The sequence below is a fragment of the Aureococcus anophagefferens genome, assembly GCF_000186865.1.
Source record: "Aureococcus anophagefferens unplaced genomic scaffold AURANscaffold_537, whole genome shotgun sequence".
Lineage (NCBI taxonomy): Eukaryota > Pelagophyceae > Pelagomonadales > Pelagomonadaceae > Aureococcus > Aureococcus anophagefferens.
The window spans coordinates 1-1164 of NW_008705973.1; the positions used below are offsets into that span (position 1 = coordinate 1).

The window sequence follows — 1164 nt, forward strand, 5'->3', positions numbered from 1 at the left end:
ACCGATCGACTCCGCCCGGGTCCCTTACTCCGTCGGCGTCGCCGTCGGGACGAACTTGCGCAGGACGACGGACTCGCTGTCCGTCGCGAGCTCCGCGGGCACCTCGGAGAAGCCGAGCTTCTCGTAGAGCCGGCGGCTCGGCTCGTGGCTCTTGACCGCCGTGATGACGAACTCCGAGAGGTTGCAGCCCCGCGCGACGTCCTCGGCGGCCAACAGCAGGCGGCTCGCGACGCCCCGGCGGCGGGCCGACGTGTCGACCATCATGTTTTTGCCGAACGCGCGGTCCCTGTCGTCCTCGCCGATGAGCCGCGCGTAGTGGCGCCCGCCGTGGCTCCGCACGGCGCCGGCGTCGTCGCTCGCGCGGGCAAAGAAGAGCTCGAACCAGCCGATCTCCCCCTTGCCGTCGCGCGCGACGAGCTCCACGTCCGCGACGGGGTCGCCGTTGACCGCGGGCGCCGCGGGCTCGCGCGCGAGGACGTCGAAGTGCCACTTCGCGTTGGGCACGCCCCGCGTCATGCGCGCGTTCGGCGGCTTGAGCGCGCCGACGGTCGCCGCGGCGGCGACGACGAGCAGCCGCAACATCTCAATCGTTCTTCTTGGCGACGAGCTTCCGCTTCGCGGTCTGCGCCGTGTCGACGAGCTGGAAGATGAAGACCGCGACGATGAGGCCGACGAACGTGTACGCCACCAGGTCGCCGAGGCCCATGAACGAGCTCTGGCCGGTCTGCGTGCGACGCAGGGCAGGAGCAGGTCGGAGCTCGGCGCAGCTGCAACAGCGTCAATCTCGACCGCAACACCGCCCGCGCCGCCGCCGACGTTAACGCCGACGCGTCTGGTCGTCCGTCGGATGCGCTGGCCACGCACACTCGGAGGTGCAAGAGGCGCACGCGAAAGGAAGACCCCTACGCCCCCGCGCGCGCCCTCGCGCGCTTCGCCGGCGGCCGGTCTCGCCTGCCGCGCGGCGCGCGCGCGCCGTCGCCGCGCCGCGGCCGGTAGAGGCCCGCCTCCGGCGCCTGGGCGTCCGTGAGGAAGCCGACGAGGCGCTTGCGGCTCGGGAGGTAGCCGCGCGCCGCCATGTGGGCCGCGGACGCCGCGCAGTACGTGCCGTTGAGGTCCCCGTCCGCGACGGACAGCGACCGCAGGACCCGCGACCGGCGGCCGTAG

At 73.2% G+C, this 1164-nt stretch overlaps 1 protein-coding gene across 1 annotated transcript; it reads right to left on the minus strand.

Moving 5' to 3' along the window:
- Positions 1 to 24: 24 nt before the first annotated feature.
- On the minus strand, positions 25 to 582 carry AURANDRAFT_68888 (expressed protein; the record flags this gene model as incomplete). The annotated part of the gene is made up of 1 exon (XM_009044623.1): positions 25 to 582. The coding sequence occupies one exon, from the start codon at positions 580 to 582 to the stop codon at positions 25 to 27; it is 558 nt and encodes a 185-aa protein (XP_009042871.1).
- Positions 583 to 1164: the final 582 nt, after the last annotated feature.